This window comes from Carex rostrata, chromosome 8 (assembly GCF_964058835.1).
Source record: "Carex rostrata chromosome 8, lpCarRost1.2, whole genome shotgun sequence".
In the NCBI taxonomy this organism is placed as follows: Eukaryota; Viridiplantae; Streptophyta; class Magnoliopsida; order Poales; family Cyperaceae; genus Carex; species Carex rostrata.
Genome location: NC_135925.1, coordinates 153,185 through 172,376, shown reverse-complemented (window position 1 = coordinate 172,376; position 19,192 = coordinate 153,185). Strand labels below are relative to the sequence as shown.

The 19,192-nt window shown below is 34.4% G+C and overlaps 2 protein-coding genes across 4 annotated transcripts; one reads left to right on the top strand and one right to left on the bottom strand.

The window, feature by feature from the left end:
- Positions 1–2,323: 2,323 nt before the first annotated feature.
- LOC144558408 (U-box domain-containing protein 33-like) lies at positions 2,324–7,024 on the bottom strand. Of its 2 annotated transcripts, none has more exons than XM_078307258.1 (9): positions 6,587–7,024; positions 6,386–6,507; positions 6,153–6,274; positions 5,942–6,046; positions 5,526–5,865; positions 5,070–5,210; positions 4,387–4,917; positions 2,738–3,505; positions 2,324–2,646 (listed from the first exon to the last, which is right to left on the bottom strand). In XM_078307258.1, the coding sequence occupies exons 1-9, from the start codon at positions 6,816–6,818 to the stop codon at positions 2,449–2,451; spliced, it is 2,559 nt and encodes an 852-aa protein (XP_078163384.1). In that variant the 5' UTR covers positions 6,819–7,024; the 3' UTR covers positions 2,324–2,448. The 2 variants fall into 2 exon arrangements, with proteins under 2 accessions (XP_078163384.1, XP_078163385.1); XM_078307259.1 differs by having other exon boundaries at positions 2,325–2,646; positions 5,526–5,841; positions 6,587–6,955.
- Positions 7,025–11,531: 4,507 nt separating this feature from the next.
- Positions 11,532–17,956, top strand: LOC144558512 (branched-chain-amino-acid aminotransferase 5, chloroplastic-like). 2 transcript variants are annotated; one of them, XM_078307351.1, is made up of 10 exons: positions 11,532–11,794; positions 12,065–12,144; positions 12,249–12,426; positions 12,511–12,687; positions 12,773–12,904; positions 12,997–13,095; positions 13,612–13,728; positions 13,826–13,921; positions 17,220–17,332; positions 17,621–17,956. In XM_078307351.1, the coding sequence occupies exons 1-10, from the start codon at positions 11,684–11,686 to the stop codon at positions 17,736–17,738; spliced, it is 1,221 nt and encodes a 406-aa protein (XP_078163477.1). In that variant the 5' UTR covers positions 11,532–11,683; the 3' UTR covers positions 17,739–17,956. The 2 variants fall into 2 exon arrangements, with proteins under 2 accessions (XP_078163477.1, XP_078163478.1); XM_078307352.1 differs by having other exon boundaries at positions 11,573–11,794; positions 12,068–12,144.
- Positions 17,957–19,192: the final 1,236 nt, after the last annotated feature.

The following is a 19,192-nucleotide window of genomic DNA, read 5'->3' as shown; positions in this document are numbered from 1 at the left end:
ATGACACATCGATCGCCAGCTAGCGATCGAATAACAAACCCAACTTAGCTCACCTCATTACTCATATATATATATATATATATATATATATATATATTCTTATTTTGCTACCATTTATCCATATTAATTTCTCAATTAATTAACATCCGGCTGATCCAGGCTCATTTCTTTCTTAAAATTAGGTACACATGCATTTTACAAATATTAATATATAAATAAACCTCTTAATTAATTCTGATAAAATTAGTTTGGGAAAAGGAAAAAGGGACCAACTTTTGAGCACTCGTCTCGATCTATTGCATTGCTAAGTTTGCAATTTACAGCTCACTTCATCTCAAATTATCCCCACACCCATTACCCATATATACCATGTGATTTTCTTAATTACCAGATCATCACAGCTCAGCTCAGCCTTTTCAATTTCCATTCTATTTTATATATGTTTTAAATAATAATTAACCTATATATATAGCTACCATTGTCATCAGTCATCACCGATCGACCACATAATTAATTTATGATGATGCTCTTTGGAATATATATTATGATGAGAATAAGATATCAGTCGAGGAATACAAAATTATGAGGGGCATGCAGTTTAGTAATGAAAGTATAATTAAATCTAGCTTAATCCGCGTTGAAGAGTTTATATTCAGTTGTTTTAATCCATAAATAGATATTAATTAAGGAAACTTAATATTCAGGGTAGAGGTTTCTTAAAGTCTGAATATATATATATATATGTATTAATAAGATTTCGGGAAAAATGAGGCTAAAAGAGAATTTCTTAATTTTTGTTAAGAAAACAATTAATGTTTTCAAAAGAATTAAGCGGTGGTTCAAGAAGACTTAATCTCATCTTGCCGAACTGCCCGAAAGATTGAGATGAAGTAAAATTCTTCCAAAATCATGATGAAAATGATGTTTCCAGTCTGTATAAAATTAATTCGACTGTATCATGATAAAATAATCTGTAAAATTGAAAGAATCCTAACCGCCACGTAATTATGGACAGTGTGACATGCATGCATATATTAATTTATTTGGTATTACTATTTTGAATGAATATATATAATTTTAAAAAATTTCATATATATCAAATCTGATTGAAATAAAATAAAATCACGTGGAAAGATATCCCATTGGCATGCATAGTCCAATTAAGATCATGCATGCATGTTTAAGTTTAAGTTTAAGTGTTTAACCCAACCATGCATGTGATGTGATGTGATGTGATGTGATGTGTGCATCATATATATATGGTGTACCTAATTAATTAATTAATTAATGTGTTCAAACTAAACATACTCAAAGCCAAACATATTTTATATGAATAGACTGCATGTTTTGTGTTGTAAATGTATTAATTTCCACACAGATTCATTTGCACACATGCATGTTTACGTATGATCGATTAACAATAATTAAAAATGGGTTTATGTTCAAGTATTTGACGATCGATATCTTAGAATATTTGTGCATAAGACATGCATATATCTTTCGTTTTTAAGCAAATAAATTTATTTGTGTCATGTGTAAATGATACCAAATTACAAATAAGAGAGTAGTCGTCAGTTTTTCTAAAATTTAGAATATGAAAGAAACAGGGCCCACATGCTATTGAATGATCAATATAATATCTGGCACTAGCAATTTTATGAACCAATGGGAAGGGCTACTAGTGACACTGCAATGAAACCTTATGATCCAATCAATCCAAAAGCAAATGCTACCCCAGTACCCCTACCCTGACAGCAAATAAATTTATCTAATGCGAGCCAACTCACCTAATTCATTATTCATACATGGCTCTGTCAAGGCTAGGCTAATATGTAAATGTAACATACAATTCATGAATAAAATAAAAGGTTCAATCTTGAAGAAGTGTGAGAACTGAAGATCATTATTGAAAATAAAGAATTAATGAATTAGAGATCAATTACATTGATAATTAGTATCAATTAGCAGATATAGCAAATCATATATATATATATATATATATATATATATATAGGAATATGCTAGCATGCTACGCGTAGCATAGAGGCCATCCGTGCAACGGCTCAATATTCTACTTTTCAAAATCCTAACGGTCGATCCGAACCGTTCACCTTGTTCTCCATATTAATATGTGTTTGGAGACCAAATTTTACATTTTTTTGAATTTTTTGACTATTTTTTTAGATTTATTGAAAATCGCTGTTTTCAGCAAATCTGAACCATAAAAAAACAGCGATTTTCAATAAATCTAAAAAAATAGTAAAAAAATTCCAAAAAAATGTAAAATTTGGTCTCCAAATACATATTAATATGGAGAACAAGATGAACGGTTCGGATCGACCGTTAGGATTTTTAAAAGTCGAATATTGAGCCGTTGCACGGAGGGCCTCTATGCTACGCGTAGCAGGTTCCATATAATTAGAAAATATTTCAACATGTATGAAGATTTTAATTAGTTGATTGGCTTAGTTGCGGGAGCCATTCTAAAATAGCCGAACGAAGGGCTCGGTTGGGGATGAGATCATGGTGAACCAATTTTAGGTTGGTCACGGGAGAGGTCACCTGGCCGCTGTCGAACCATCCCTCTATAGCCTCTGCTTCGTATGTGAATCCATCTGCCGCAATATGCGGGTCTTTCATTACCTCCTGTATCAATCAATTGCACAATTATATAATCACCAGGCCTTCTAAATTTATCTTAAACTACTACTGATCACAACCTGGAATTTAAGTCTACCTGAAGAATTGGGCACATAAAGTATGATGGTACATGCCGATTATTTGAGGCAGAGAGGAAAGGCGAAGAGTGGGCCGGCAATATTGCAGCTACCTTAATCATTGGCTTAATCACCTGCCACACATCCCGCATCAAATCAGCGCGTTTCCTCCTACTCAGCTCCGTGCATCGAATCCCAAGGTGTGCCAGCTGGCTTGCCTGGACAAACGGCCACTCTCCAGCTGACGGATCAATTGCCGAATGCAACTTCCCTGCCTCTATCGCTTCTTCGACTCTTGTCGAGATATTTAATGGTGTCCACCCTGTCAGCAGGCGTAGAATAATTATCCCAAATGAGTACACATCAGATTTCGGTGTCACTTCGCCGGTTCTTACAAACTCCGGGTCCATGTAGGCTAAAGTGCCCTTGGGATTGGTGGTACGGTACATTGAACTTGTGGTTGTGTTAGATTGTATAAGCATTTGGCAGATGCCGAAATCACTGAGTTTACAGACAAGGTTCGCGTCAAGGAGGATGTTATCAGGTTTGAGGTCTCCATGAACCAGGGGCCGAGGCTGGTTGGAGTGAAGGAATATGAGAGCGGCACATATCTCACTGATGATCCGGGTACGTTCCTGCCATGTCAGTGGCGGGGTATTGTTGGTGCACGCTAGGCGGTCCTCGAGACTCCTGTTTGGTAGATACTCGTAAACCAATGCGCAGGCCTCTGGGCATAATCCTATTAGGGTTACAAGGTTCGGGTGCCTTACCTTGGTTAGCACCACAACCTAAAGAAAATACTCGAAAATAAAAGAATAAAATATAGTTAGCATTTAGGAATGTTAAATAATTATAACAGTACTGATTCTTTTTCTCAAGATTTGCTGTTGAGAATTTCAATTTGATTATGAGAATTCCCTTTCTATAAAAAAGTGATCTGCATTCCCAATTCATGTTATTTCTACAGGTTCTCATAAAAAGCCATATTTGTATTTTTTTTTTTTTACGTGTAGTTGTACAAATAAACTGTACTACAAACCAAAAATACATATGATGTACATTTCTATGCCATACACGACCAGACATTATATTTCACATAACTTGGGATAAAAAATTGATGTAAGATCACCACTTGAACAATAATTTATCGGAAGCACGCATATTTTTTAAAACAGTTTTAATAGGTTAATGTAGGGAAGAGGGGACTGAACTTAGGAGAAAATGAAAATGCCTCTGCTGGGTTATAAACCCAAAAAAATATCTAAAACCAACACGTACTGATAATAGTATTTCAGACTTGTTTAGTATTGAATTGGGACGAAGAACAAAATAGTTCCAAGAAAAAACTGTCAATTCTTTGAGGTCTTTTCAGATATTCGCAAGTTAGAGGCGAGTCCTAAATAAATTGGTTACTTGACAATAAGACCCACAGTTATCTCAACAATTAATGTATACAGCCTTTTCTCTTTATACTAAATGGATGAGGAAGATCAACGTAATGGATAAACCAAAATGGTCAGAGTGATCAGATGCGGATCAGGTTATCTAATCTACCTCATCCACTGTAACCAAAAATTATGAAATAGTAGTGACCCAATCAGAAATCCATAATTTTGAGGTTTTTGAGGGGCATACATGAAATTCTCCTAATATGAAAGACACAAGGTACCTCTTGCTGGAATTCAGATATTCCTTGATCTTCATCCTGGTGGAGTAACTTCACAGCAACTGGTGTACCCCTTAACAAGCCCTTGTATACACATCCGGAATCGCCTTCCCCGATCTTCATTTGATCACTAAACCCCCTAGTTGCCGACTCCAGCTCAGCATATGAAAACTCCATGCTCAACTCTTTGCAGGCTGCTGGTACTGTCTGCTGTAGCATTGTCTTCTTTAGCTCCTCCACCTCATGCAAAGCCTCATTTCGCTCTTGTTGCAGATGCTCATGCTTTGACTTAAAAGACTGCATGAGATATCGTGTGGCCGAAAGCTTATCTTCTAGATCCTTTGTGGCCCGCTCCAGCTCTGCAATTCGTTGTTCATTTTTTGATTTGCTTTCTTCTGCTTCCCGTAATTTGTCGATTATGTTATCTATTTGGCTCGTCATACGCTCGTTTTCTTGTCTCTCTTGGATTAACGCCTCTTCGAATCCCTGCCTCTTTTTAATCTCATTTTGGTATAAGGTGTCAGTTTCCCGTGCCTGCATGAAATGATTGCATCTATTACAACAACAACAACAACCAAGTATTTAGTCCCAAACAAGTTGGGTTAGGCTAGAAATGATGATTGTATCTATTAAAATTACAAATTGAGAGGAAGGTTAGGATTATGAATTTATGATATTAAATTAACCTTCTGGAGAGATGACAGTAAGTCCCTCTCAGCTCGTCTACGCTTGTTGGATTCTTCATATGCTTCCTTCTTTGCTGCTTCGACTTCATTTATTGCTTCTTTATATTTTTCATACATACCAGCATTTATCCCCTCATCCTCCTAAAAAATAACAAGGAATGAGAAATCGTGACAAGAAAATTTACATAGGGGGCTGAACGTAAAATGCACAATACGTGTGGTCACTGAAACTTGAACCTAACTCTACAAGCACACATTTAACATTTCATGAGAGGGGCTGAACTATATAAAAACTTTTAAAGAAAAATAAAAATTAAATTAAATTTCAATCTACATGATGTAAAAAAAAATTAAATAATTGGGGGTGGCTAACCACCCCTCGGCTATATGTAGATTTGCCCCTGTGAGTCTACATTTATAAATTATAATGGGGATAGATTTTGACATATGACTAACTTCATAGCGAGTGCTTGGCGATAAAAACTGGGTATCATCATCTGATCCTGTCCCGGCCTTAGGCCTTGTCATACTTGCCAGGTCATCATGTACCGTCCACTGAAAGTGCTCTGAGCTTGCTGTCTTGTGCCTTGGGATTCCCTCCCATGGTTCTGGAGTTGACGGGTTGGTTAGTGGTCGACTTTTCACCATTGCTTCGTGGGGCCCATTGTGCAGTGAGAATGCACCAATTCCATCTGATATGCTTGATACGGAACCTGTGCCTGAGCTAGGGGCTGGTGATGGTGGAGTTGATGACATAATTCCAGTTGCATCCCTGGAAAATATATAAGGTATATACCTGGTGCAAATCAGGGCTCTTTTACTGACTGTCTGTACTGAGAAGTGAGAAAAAGGAAAATAATTTGAAACTATACCTGGTGCAGATCAGGGCTCCTTTACAAACAAACCATATTTTGCATGAAGAATCAGCTTTCTCCATGACCGTAGTTGCCTTCCTAGATTTTGGTGTTTTCATTTTCCTACGTACAATCAGAAAAAAATGCCTCCAACATTAATTAGAACACTATATATTATAAAAGTGCAGTGCAGTGCAGTGCTTAATTAACTAGATCGAGTATAATTTACTTAGAGTAGTGCTTATCAGAAGCTGCTCCCATGACAAGTCTGGTGACACGATGGAGAGAAATTAGCACTAGGATTCCTTGAGCTATATCATCCATTTCGATAACTAATTTTTCAGCTGGGACCTGTATATATTATATTATATTATATTATACCAAATTGAATTGAATTGAATTGAATTGATTAGTTGGTTTTAGACAATTGGCACAGCTAAAGATGAAGAGAATGTCACGTACCTTGAGTTTTGAGCAGGCTTTGATGTAGTGATCCAAATTAGCCTCCATTTTTTCCCTTTCAAGATGGGAGGAAGCGCTGAGCTCTTGCTCTTTCATCTTATTATCATAAAACTTGGCACCCCCTGAGATGCAAAATGTAATTAATATAATATTATGGGGTAAATTAAAGAGAGTAAAAGAGAATTAGAAGATAATATATACTGAATGGTGTGGTCTGAGGTGGAACATGAACATGTGCAAGAACAATCTTGGCATCTCTGTGTAAATTCTGTATGGCCCACACCAGCGTCGATTTTCCCGCCTTGAAATCCTCGGTGACAGCCACGTAAACCTTGTCAGTTGCTGTTGCTTCATCACTCTCCACCTCCACCTCCTTCGTGCTGCCCATTGGAGGTGACCGGTTGGTCCGGTAACCACCTCTCTGCCTCTGCATACTTGATTAATTCTTCATTGTAACGGGAACGGAACCACCACTGCTTCCACTTTAATTTTATTGTATTTGTGGTTCTCGTAAGGAAGGAAGTAAGGGAAATTAATGCAACTACGCCATTTCCGCATCAAATTATTAAAAACTTGAGACGTGCAGTGCATACCCCCATTCATTCGGTTGACTTCACTTGGTGTCTAATTTGGGGAAAAAAAAGAAAAAAAAAAAAAAAAGGTAACAAGAGGAAGAGGAAGGGACCTGACTGAGATGCCGACATTTTTATTTTTACTCAATTTTTAAAATATTTTAATAAAAACAACTAGGTTTTCAAAAAAAAATAAAAATACTTAAAGTGCGGAAAAATTCCGCTGTCCTGCCTTTTTTTTTTTTTTTTTTTTGATTTTTTGTATAAATAGGCGTTATTTTTCTGATCAATTTTAATATAAAATTTTTGAGTCTGATGACATTATATATTTTTTAATAAAAGATAAAATGGATATTTTATAAATAAATATAAATATATTTTAATATAAAAATAATAAAATGAATAAATTTTTAAGTTTTTAAAGTTTAAAAGAAGAAATACATAATTTTAAAATTTAGAGAAAAAAGTACGTAATTTTGAAATTTTTGAGAGGTATACATAAAATTCTCCCATTTTATTTAAAATTCAATTTCAAATCATTTCATTTGAATTTTTTTTATTAAAATGAATTGAATTTTTGTTACAATTTTGTTCTTATTCAAAGAAAATTGGAGGCGAAGCAACTAACGAGGCAAGATCCGCTTGACATAATCACCGCAGAGAATCTAAATTTCTCTCCAAGACATCGTGATTTACATTGTTATGATTCAAAGAGAATTGGAGATGAAGCAACTAATGAGGCAAGATCCGCTTGACATAATCATTGCAGAGAATTTAAATTTCTATCTGAGACTTCGTGATTTACATTACGTGCTTTAAACGATAGAATAACATTAACCTCATGTTAGTGTTTTTTTTGCTATTTTTTGGGTTACATCAAAACACACTCTTAATTAGTTGTAGAAATTGCAAAAAATAATTGCGATTTAGCAACTTTTGCTACACGACAAGAAGAGGACTATATTAGAAATATTGAAATAGTCTGAAAATCTGAGAAATTTTAATTTTTCATTTGATAAAAAAATGTATAATTTCAAATTATTTTTAACATAATTTAAAATAAAATAAAAATGCTCTCTTTAAGGCTGCAGTACAAATTAATTATTGCAACACACGCATGATAGCACAGTGCCACTACCACAGATAATCTGATTCCTTCTATATGAAATTACCGAATCACGATGAGCAGCACCCACACCTGTAAAATATGTTTAATTGCTCTATTTTGATGTAACTAAGATGAAAATATGTATTTTGAGTTTTTGACCAACTATACTTATTTATTGGAAGCGTCTAACTATCTACAGACTTTTGTCCACCATTTATCCACAGCTTTGACTTGCACGAATACTGTAAAATTACTTCTACATGCTGTATAATTATACAATATATCACATAAAATATATCAGTTAATCACAAAACATCCAACAACTATTTGAAGTTGTCTCATGATAGTTAAAAACAGATTGCAATTTGCACTGTAGGACAAAAAAATTGTACTTTCAAACTGTACTTTCAAATATTGCATTTATAGGAAGTTATTGGTAGTTAATGTTAGTTATTAACAGTTATTTTGACAAAAAAACGTGATAAAAATGTAAAATTAAAATTTCCGATTATTTTTTTAATTTTTTTTTCTCAATTTAATGAACACACAAATAAATCATAAAAAAATTAAATACTGTAAAATTGACCACTTTACCTATAAAAATAAAATGTACAAACTATAAAATTATAGACATGCAAAATTTACAGATGAAAATGATAAAATATAATGTTAAAAAAATATCAATTTTTAATACTGTAAAAATATCAAGTTAAACTGTAAAAACAACACGTAAAAACTATAAATTTTTAACAATGTACAATTAGCAGATGAAAATGATTAAATAAAATTTAAAAAGTATCAATTTTCAATACTTTAAAATTATCAACTTAAACTGTGAAAACAAAACGTAAAAACTATAAAATTTAAATAATGTAACATTAGCAGATGAAAATGATAAAACAAAATGTAAAAAGTATAAATTCTCAATACTGTAAAATTGTCAACTTAAACTATAAAAACAAAACAAATAACCTACAAAAAAATCAATACTGTAAAATTGCTATATCTAAACTATCAATCAATTGCATGTATACAACATCCAGAACATTAAAAAAAAAGACAAAAAAAAACAACAATAGCTAAATACTGTAAAATTAACAGGGTGAATACTATAAAATGACAAGATCAATACTCCATATCGCCTCTCTATCATCTCTTTCCTCCAGATTTGCACAAGATGAATACTGTAAAATTAACAGGGTGAATACTGTAAAATAACAAGATCAATACTCCATATCGCCTCTCTATCATCTCTTTCCTCCAGATTTGCACAAGATGAATATTGTATAATTAACCAGGTAAATACTGTAAAATGATAAAATCAATACTCCATATCACCTCTCTATCATCTCTTTCCTATAGATTGTCACAAGCTAAATACTGTAAAATCACAAGATGAATACTGTAAAATTAATCGAGTGAATACTGTAAAATGACAATATCAATACTCACACGGCGGAGTTGAGCATGAGACCTCGCATGAAGAGATGACGTTAACAGTTATCGTTGTCGATCTCGATAACTCAGCAGAGAGAGATATCAGCGAAGAGAGATATTGTCGCTACCGTCGCGGCCGTCACTCCATCCAATGAAGAAATAGAGAATTAGAAAGAGAGAGTTCATTGATATAGATCTGCTTCGCAATATATACAAAATTGCCAGATTTTTCTACGATTTATTTTGACCTATCTTCCCTCTCTGGCTCACTCCAGACAATTAATTGCATAAGCTCGCATTCAAAAAAGTAGGATTCGAGAACACAACTAATATCGCTCACCTTCCACAGGATTAGCGGAGACCAGTTGCTCCTTTTTCGCTGCGCACCTGGAATCAATTTTCCAGATTCGATTCGAGTTTTTAATAATTTGTTACACGCGAAGGTACATGTGTAGATTAGAAGAGAACAAAACGAAAAGAGAGAGAGTTCATTGGATTTGATTTCTCTTATTATCAGATTAGAAGATAAATTTTGATGAACGAAAGAAAAGAGATGTAGATTTATCCGAGCAGAGAATTTGATGAAAGAGGAGATTGATCAGAAATATTGAGAAGAGAAAAAAGAACGGAGAAAGAAAGAGATCGGAAAGTATTAAATAAGACGGTTAAGACAATTTGAAAGCGTCGTTGGAAGTCTGTTGATAGATAGTGCTGTGGACAAAACGTGGACAAATGTCTGTGGACCAAAACCTTTCCTCTTATTTATTTATTTTGAGTTTGACTTAAAAAGGAAGGATCCTGATAACAATCCCCGCAGGTCTATCCCCGCAAAAAACCCCGCACAAACTGCCAAAAATATCATGGGGGGACCGCTCAATAATTAATACTCCGCAGAAACTGTTAGTATTTAACTTGAAGCATCAAAATATTTATCGTGAATTTGCAAAGTGTTAATCTCTATGCAATGATCTCTATTTAGGAAAGAATAAATCAATCCATTAGTTGTCCCCGCACAATTTTTTTTTTTTTTTTGAATCATCCCCGCACAACTGGTAACCATTAAATAAACAATCCCCTCATAAATACTTGCCATTTATCCCCGCACAAATTTTCCTTTTTTTTCTGGATTGTCCCCGCACAACTGGGGACCATTAAATAAACTATCCCCTCACCCAATGATAAATACTTCTCAGATATAAGGATAGATACTTTATGATACATTGATAAATACTTTATGTTACATGGATAAAAACTTATCAGACATAATTGCAACTTTCAGTACAATATGAATGATAAATACTTCTCAGACATAAGGATAAATACTTTATGATACATTGATAAATACTATATGTTACATAGATAAATACTTATCAGACATAATTGCAACTTTCAGTAAAATATCAATTATAAATATTTCTCAGACATAATGATAAATACTTTATGTTACATGGATAAATACTTCTCAGACATAATTGCAACTTACAGTAAAAACATCTGTGACAATGATAAATACTTCTCATATATAATCGTAAATACTTGTCAGAACAACGATAAATAATTTCTTGAACTTTGTTCTTGAACTGGTTAATAAGTAATGTTTAATCAAATCAAAGTATTATCATGTCAGGGACAATGATAAATACTTCTCAGACATAAGGATAAATACTTGTCAGAACAATGATAAATACTTTCTTGAACATCAATAAACAGATAAATATTTATTAGCGGGAATTGTTATTAAATGATAGTATAATTAATGCGGGGATTGTTATTAGAGGACAGTATAATTAATGTGGGGATTGTTATTAAAGGGCAGTAATTAATGCGGGGATAAATGAAAATTCTTAGAGAAATTAATGCGGGGATAAAAGACAGTTTAGAGAGTTAATTTGGAGAGAGAGTGCGGGGTTAAATGGGAGGACAGGGGTGAGGGGATCAATATAATTATTCAAAAAGGAAACTATTTTTTTTTTTTTTTTTTGGAAAAATAATAATTAATAATAATATTCTGATTTGATAACAGTCTCGTCCTCCTAATAAACGAACAGCAACCCGCCGCCGGCCCTCTTTCCTTCAACTAATCGAAATCCATCACCTGCTTATGCTTTCTCTCTTCTGTTGACTTCCAGTCTTCCAGAGAGAAAAAGAAAAAGAAAAAGAAAAAGAAAAAGAGAGAGGGCAATGGAGTACGGTTTCTCACTACAGCTCCGATCGAATGGTGCTATCCTTGCACCGCCGTGTCCCAGCTTCTCTGGACGGAACTGCCTTCCCTTTCCCTCATCATCCCTCAAGGTTTATTTATTTATTTATTTCAAACCTCCCTCCTAAGTCCTAATCTCTCAGATTGCTTTGCTTTATCAGAAAAAAAAAAATACTTTACTTATTTCTACCGCCAAACACAATCTCACAATCTCACAATCTTTCTTTAGTTATTGATTATCAATGCAACGTGCTTCTTTCAAATAATCCCTGCTTATCGTAGCGTCTGTATTTTAATTCAATTGAACACCACCATATATATACCAATGTGCTTCTTCTAAATTGTTTTTCTTCAATATGCAGCAGACTCATCCTTTGCTCTCTTTCTCTCTTCATTTTTCTAAAACCACACCATGCAAGGCTACTCTAACAAGTGCTACTTCGTACGTGCAACACCCCCTTTCTTTTCTTCTTTTGCTTTTATTTAATTGCTTCAATCAAACCACTCTTCAATAGATTTTAACTCACTCTTTCTTCAACATTTCAGTGTGGGAACCACTCAAGTAACTGAATTCAATTGGGACAATCTTGGTTTTGGTCTTGTACCAACTGATTACATGTATGTCATGAAATGCTCTTCTGATGGAATCTTTACAAATGGCGAGTTGAACAAATTTGGACCTATTGAATTGAACCCGTCAGCTGGTGTTCTAAATTATGGACAGGTACGCTGTTTTAATTTATCTTCTACCTACATTTTTCAAAATGTTACATGGGGCTCATGCAATATTTCATATGCCGTGCTACAGGGATTGTTTGAGGGGTTAAAGGCGTATAGGAAATCAGATGGCTCAATTTTACTTTTTCGCCCAGAAGAAAATGCAATGCGCATGATTGATGGTGCGGCAAGGATGTGCATGCCGGCGCCAACTGTTGAGCAGTTTGTGGATGCCGTTAAGATGACTGTTCTGGCCAATAATCGTTGGGTACCAGATTTATGTTTTTATTCTTATTGGATTAAGAATTTGCATCTCTTTTCTTTTATGTGATATTTCAATGCTTTATTTTCAGGTACCACCAACTGGGAAAGGTTCTTTGTATGTGAGGCCACTACTCATGGGAAGTGGGCCTGTGCTTGGCCTTGCACCTGCTCCCGAATACACATTTCTTATTTTTGTTTCTCCAGTTGGAAACTATTTCAAGGTACCAATTTATGTTCTTTCTAAATTCATATTTAACGCATGGATTGGTGCTTTGTAAATTTTGCTAATTGGATATAAAGTTATATTTGTTAGGAGGGTCTGTCACCGATTAACTTGATTGTCGAAAATGAATATCATCGGGCGACACCTGGCGGAACTGGGGGTGTCAAGACCATTGGAAATTATGCTTCGGTAAGTTTATTCCTTTGCCTGGTATGGATTCTGGTAATGTCTTGTATGGGCTATTTGGGAGTGAGACTATGTTACTATGCATAGCGCACTTTGGTCCGTACTATCGATGCATATCTCCATTTTAGAAGTCTAAATAGTCGATCCAAACCGCTCAACATGATCTCCATTTGAAAATGTGCTTGGATGCTAAATTTTACATTTTTTATAATTTTTTACTATTCTTTAGATAGGTAGAAAAATCACTACTTTCAGATGGTCCAGAATCTTTAGATCAAGTGATTTTGTACCTACTTTAAAAAATAGTAGAAGGAATCTAAAAAATATAAAATTTGGCCTCCAAGTTCATTTTCATATGGAGATCATGCTGAATCGTTTAGATAGACTATTTAGACTTTGAAAATGAAGATATGAATCCATAGTACGGACAAAAGTGCGCTATGCATAGTACCGCCTCACTCGGCTATTTGGTTATTTTCCTTGAAATTTTTTTTTTTTTTTTTGCCAAATGCAATTTAGGTGCTTAAAGCACAAAAAATAGCCAAGGAGAAGGGCTACTCAGACGTATTGTACTTGGATGCAGTACACAAGAGGTACCTTGAAGAAGTTTCTTCGTGCAATATATTTGTGGTTAAGGTAGGTCAGTACAATTTATTTACGTTACCACATAGATTGGAATTGTGCCAGTTTATTTACCAGGTTGATCTGATGTTTATATACTTCTTTTTGGTAGGGAAATATGATCTCAACGCCAGAAATAAAAGGAACTATCCTGCCGGGAATTACAAGGAAAAGTATTATGGATGTTGCTCAAGACCAAGGATTTCAGGTACATTTTGTGCAATTTACACCTAGGTAACACCCGAACTTGTTCATTTTGAAATCCGGTGATATCTTTTCTCCTTATTTACAAATTGCAAGTATTTTCCAAAATGTTACTGCTAGCTGACGGTATTCTGCTAAAGCCATTTACTGGCAGCTGCTTTCTAATTAATTGATTATGTTTCATCAAACTTGTGCACATTGTTTTATTTTTTCTATATTGGTGAGTTGATGCTAACCATGTGCCTGTATTTTGAACACTCCATCTCTTGTGTGAAATTGGGGCTGTCGATTCCTTACCTGACCTGATCTACCTAACGGCTAAATGGGTCGGGTACCTGTCTAAATTTTTTGACCCGTCTGGCCGGGCATGGTACGGGTATGACCTGACTGAATTGATTTATTTGACAATGAAAATATGAGTTATATAGATCATACTATTTAACCATCAATTTAAAATGCTAATAAATTATTAAAAAATATTTGGCCAATTAAATTTATTTTGAGGTATTCTCACATTATAATACATGAAGACTGAAGTAAAAAATATATTGGCTTGGGATTTTTTTGGCCTTGTTTGAAGCTTTGTACTGAATATTATGGATACCAACATATAAACTAGAGAACTGGACCCTTTGTATTCATTAAGTATCAAATAACTATAATTATATTAACAAGTAGTCACATTAAACGAGTTGGTCAGGTTGACCCTTATAAGAAACATTAATAAAATAATACTGACTCAACCCGACCCATGGACACCCCTATGTGCAGTACATGTCAGTATGTTTACTTTATTCTTTTGATGTTATTCAGTATGTTTATTGTGAGTAATTGAATATACTTTTGACGAGATGTTCAACTTCAAAGCTTTGCTTTGATTTTATTTCCAATCTCACAATAATTTTAAGTTGTGACTTATTCTGTACATTAAGGAACTAATGTTATATTTTGGAAGAGCACAACGAATAAAAAGTAAACATAGTTTTGTTAATGAATGCCTATTTTTTTTTCTTTTTGAAGAAAAGGGGCTAAGCCACCAATTTCATTAATGAAATCCAAGTCCAAACATTCAAACCCAAAATAGTATACCTAGATAACTAAATTTATCTTAAAAGAGTGGTACCATACCATAAACCAAAAGAAAATTACTACCCTAATCCCTTTAGCATCATGGCCAGATTACATGCAATAAGTAAGCTTAAAACAGTATGCATATCAGCAAAATGTAAGCATAGACACTAAAAGGCTTGGTGAGCTTAAGAACACCCTAGTTCTACTCTATGACTTATCCTCCTCTTTGCCAAGCATTTGTAAAATTGTTAAGCACCATATGGATAACATCGGTATGAAGTAGCTCTCCATGTGCCATGGTAGAAAAATACTGATCGATCTTCACCTCTAGCCTCAGACACTGATACGTTGTAACCTTCTATGGTGGATCTATTACCAGCTCTTCAAATTATTCAGGAGCTATATTATGCAATAATATCTCTCCATAAATCTAAACAATTACTGTCTAAATATTTCCTATTTTGCAATTAAAGCTTTGTGTCTATGCTTACAGACTATATTCCATGCAACTAGAGCAATTTTTTTTCCTATTGTACCTGTTCGGCTGAAAGGATTAAGCCTCCTTACGGGTCCTTAAGCTTTTAATCCAGCCGAACACATAAAGCAACTCCTTAGCGTCAATTCTTAATCCAGGGGTGACCCTTCCTTAGCCAATTCACTCCTTTAGAGCCTCCTTGGCTATTTTTCACGGTCACTGATGCCCTTATAAAGTTGTGCTCCTTAAGCACCACCGAATTGTTTAATATTTTTTACCCTTCTTTCTTTTTGGTGCACACAATCCAATGAAGAACGAAACAAAAACTATCATTTTTGCAGCTCGAATAATCGTTGAATTTCCAATAAACTTGCAAAACCGAAAGTATAGAAAGCTTGGGCATGAAATGCTCTTACTATTGAGATCCCTCATGACATATTTTCATTCTTTTTTTTTCTCATTTTGATTTTCTGGGTGAATATAATAGTTCCATGATTTTCTTTCCTTCTCATTTTGTATCTCTCAAGATCCTGATTGTGATTTTCTCTTTTAACCAGCCTATTAGTTTTAGCTGAAAAGAAAATATCTCTATAATTTGAGCTTTTCCATCCAGTAGACTTTTTTCTTTCCATTGCCATTGTTAGAAACCTTTTCTCATCCTCTATGAGGCTTACATCAAAATGCCTTAGACCTAGCACATGAAAAAATCATCAAATTCTTGCAATGCCTGGTTCATCTTCATTTCTAAATGTGCATTGAGTTCTTCTTAATAGGAGAAACCGGACTTAACTAGCAAAACGACAGTTAGCCATTGGTTATATTTCAACCCTTTAGCCATGATTTTCTCTTTCTTTATTTTTATTGTTAACCTTCTTTTTTGTTCCTCTTTTTCTTTCTTTCTACTGGTACACCGTCGGTACCAACTAAAAATTATACAGTTATATTGCAATATTTTAACAGTACGTCTAACTCTTGTTTAATATAAAATTTGTAATTGAATACAGTATACAGTGTGTTATTGTTTATTGCAATCAAAATTAGTTATATAAATCTTTATTATATAACAACAAATAATGCAATGGGCAATTTGGTCTTTTATACACATTTGACACAGGAAAATATTTTTTATTCATTTTAATCTTGTGTCTTTAATCCAATGTCTCACCGAACACAAGCTCCTTAGCTAAGATTAAAATCTCAAGTCTCACATGCTTAATCCAAGTTGCCGCACAGCCCCATTAACACTACCTAGATCTCACCCCCCCCCCCCCCCCCCCCCCCCCAAGGAATAGTGGATAACAGATAATTTAATAATTCAAGTCCACCTTCTAATGAATATAATTTTTGTCACCACCGTAATATTTCGTCAATTTTACTAATAACCATTTCCCAACCGTAAATGGTCAGTTTATTGGATGTAATGGATCACCTCAATAGAAAGTGCCACCATTTCTAATGAACCTAGTCAATGGAATCGTGCAATATCCTGGCTTGGCTGTTCTATGCAAAATGCTAGGAACAGGGGGGGCTTAGTGCAAATGGACACAATATAGGTGCTAATTACTGATGGAATTTGTGGTGAAGTGTGCAAAAGTTCCAATAATATTATATTAAGTTAAATATACAGGGACAATTAGCTTTAGGCCACATCTAAATAATTTTGCATGAGAGCACATTATTATTATTATTATTTTTTGCAAGGAAGAGTGCATTATTATTCCTTTCGATAATTAAAATATTTTTTTCTTAACTGAAGGTTGAGGAGCGTGCTGTTTCAGTAGAAGATCTACTTGATGCTGACGAAGTCTTCTGCACTGGAACTGCTGTTGTGGTATCTCCTGTAGGAAGCATAACCTACCTTGGTAAAAGGTAATTTTTCATGGAAGCCCAGAATATATACGAATTAGAATTCTAAGGCTATTTGTGGTTGTGGTTGTGGTATCCTATCTTTAAGACACAAATTAAGTTTGGTTATATGTGTTCCAGTCTACTTTTGCTATCAGTGGGACTCTACAGTGGACTTCCATTTTAAGAAATCAAATTCCCACTCTTTGTTTCAAACTTCCACATAGCATGTAGCATGTCCCCTTCAACTTTGTTTTATATTCTAGTGGTCATAAATGTATAAATAAATAAATGTTGTATAAAATTTAACAGGGTGGAGTATGGAAACAGCGGCGTAGGTGCAGTATCGCAACAACTCTACTCTGCCCTGACAAGCCTCCAGATGGGTCTTGCTGAGGATCATTTCGGATGGACCATGCAATTAAATTAAATTAAATTTCCTATTTAATATTAACATTTATACTCCAAAATTATTGCATGAATTTATTAGGTTTGAGAGGGAACATGAATGAATTTTGCAAAAAAAATAGCACTTGTGGCAAGTTGTGTTACCCGAATTTAGTAGTTTTGCGGGTGAATCTAGTATTTTACCAGTTATGTCCTGTATGCTGATTTAACATTTTGATTAATGGTTCTTTAAGTGGGATTGGTTATTGTAGACAATAAATTTATATGACAAGTAGAAGAGAAGCTGAAAGCCCAATTCTGCATTCTGCATTCTGCATTCTGCAACTGCAAGAGTTGGGCTGAGACGGCTGGCTGGCTACTTTGGATTTCGGATCTCTCTTCTTTTAGCTTCAACAAACTCCTTCAGCTTCAAGGGTTATAAATTTTGTGATTATGTATTTATGTCCCTTACAATCACAATAATTAAAAGGATAATGTCAGGTCCAATTCCCAATACAGCTTGGTGTTTTTCATTTTAATTTCATCAGTGTTATCTTAAATCTTATCTTATCTTATCTTACTAACCCATTAATTGAACAAGTCAAGAGCCAATTATTATATGATTAATCAACAGCGAACAACTTCATATCCATCTCCTATTCCTATTCCTATTCCTATTCCCCTGCCATTGCTCATTTGATTTGTTAATATGTACATAATTAAATCCCCATGGTCTCAACTCTGAACCAGTCATCAGACAGATTTCGACCTCATGCCTCTCCCATTCTGCATAATGCATATATGGAAATAATGAGATAGCTAGTCGTCTCTTTTTTATTTGGTAATATTCGAGCCAAATTCAAGCAACTGTAGTCAAACAAAACTATTTGTATTGAATTCAGTTGTATTGGAAATTTCGAATAATTGATTCACAACAACCAAATTAAGTAGGATGTTATGATCAATTAATTTTTGTTGCAGCCCACTGCGACATAAAAATAACATTTAACATTGAATAAATTGGTTCACCTAAAAGACTAATCCAGCCAGCTGGCAATAACAAGTTGTAAATTGTAATGCTATGCATGACAAGACAGTCTCCTACTAAATAATAAATACACATTTAGATAAAAATTATGAAATATTAAATAGCGTCCGATCAAAAGATAAAAGACAATTATCACAGCAAAAGCAAAACATGCAATGCAGTTAAGGGACCATGCAGCCAGCTGTAGGTCTGTAACCAACTTTAGAAACACATATATATATATATCAATCCCCCGTAGGCCCCACATCGACAGCTATCATATGCCGGACGGACCCAAACCCAACTATCATAAGTGGCTGCCCTCTGACTCTACTCTGAGTCTGCGGGGTTCACTTACACGGTTACACCTTAGTTTGGATAAGGGAGGAGGTGAAGAATAAAGAGTAAAGATGTTGTCCCCTTGAATCTGTCTCCTATATGTCTTCTTAACAACTTTCTTTTTTTGTTCC